This window comes from Sorghum bicolor, chromosome 2 (assembly GCF_000003195.3).
Source record: "Sorghum bicolor cultivar BTx623 chromosome 2, Sorghum_bicolor_NCBIv3, whole genome shotgun sequence".
Classification (NCBI taxonomy): domain Eukaryota; kingdom Viridiplantae; phylum Streptophyta; class Magnoliopsida; order Poales; family Poaceae; genus Sorghum; species Sorghum bicolor.
This window is the reverse complement of record NC_012871.2, coordinates 5,598,873-5,600,066: the sequence shown is the minus strand read 5'-3', so window position 1 is coordinate 5,600,066 and position 1,194 is coordinate 5,598,873. Positions and strand designations below refer to the sequence as shown.

At 34.9% G+C, this 1,194-nt stretch overlaps 1 protein-coding gene across 1 annotated transcript; it reads right to left on the bottom strand.

Moving 5' to 3' along the window:
* LOC110432238 (protein MATERNALLY EXPRESSED GENE 1-like) lies at positions 332-991 on the bottom strand. Its single transcript, XM_021452242.1, has 2 exons — positions 861-991; positions 332-597 (listed from the first exon to the last, which is right to left on the bottom strand). Exons 1-2 carry the CDS (start codon positions 946-948, stop codon positions 350-352), a joined length of 336 nt encoding a protein of 111 aa, XP_021307917.1. The 5' UTR covers positions 949-991; the 3' UTR covers positions 332-349.

Here is a 1,194-nt window from a genome sequence, read left to right as displayed (position 1 = left end):
ATTTATTTCTATTAATTGCTCATGGTTCAAACTTTTGGTGAAATTTTGCAGGAATTTGGCGAATTTCGCTAATTTCATGGGTGGCCTAAAGAAATATCAGGACTTACGTGTCACACTAATACATGTGCTATATAATGCTACACTCCTATTTTCTATTGTACATGTTGCATATTCTACTACTACTCAATAGGTGAACCATTCTAATATTTTGTTTAGTAAAAAATTTAGAAAAAAATACATACTACATGTTTAAGTCTCTAAACAAATTTTGGCGAAATCTTCGCTGAATTTCGTGAATTTTGTGGTGGCCTAAAAAATTCTTATACCAAAATTGATATTCCCTAATATATTATTCAATAACATTGCCTGCCATTACATGATATACTAATAATAGAGATCTTGATTTGTGTTTAGAAGCAGGAGCTTTACAGTCATGCAGTGTATAATAACAATCATGAGTTCGGCCCCCAATACAGCAGAAGCACTTTTTATCTTGGCATGGAAGATTACGATTATTTTGAGCACATTGTGCTCCTGATCTTCGCGTAATTACTTCTTCAGATGTGGAAGGAGCGCCGACTTCATCTGTGCCATGACCTATATGTAAAAGGTAAATGATAAGCCTTCTACCAACAAATGGCTCGCGAGACTAATTGTAAAATATTTTAGCGTGACAGATCTGTATGCATGTCTAGGTTATGGTACATATATGCATGTCTGCATTATTTGAGTAATTTAACATATTTGACATATCGTCAATTCGGCAAGATAGATGTATGGTATCATGATATAATATCTTCTAAATCGTCTACATCATATCTACCTAAGCACAAATGTTTGTATAGTTTTCACTTACATACCATTCCCCTGCACATGAGCAGCAAAATATCCGAGGAAAAGTAACGAGAAAAACACTAGTGCATCCACGCGCTTTGTGTACTTCCCCATGTCGCAAGATAATTAAAGAAACTCCCTGTGCGATCCTATAAGAGTTTATACCTATAGCGGTATGCAATGCTGGCCTGTTCTACGCAGTTACATATATAGAGGGGAAACCTAGTCACTGACAAGTACTGACCAAAGACATGCTACTCCAAAATTAGCAGTGATTTAGTTCATGCTACTTTTATCTCAAGTTTTAAATCATTTCCTTTTAGACAAAATTGCAAGTTATTTATCTCCAAAAGACTAGTA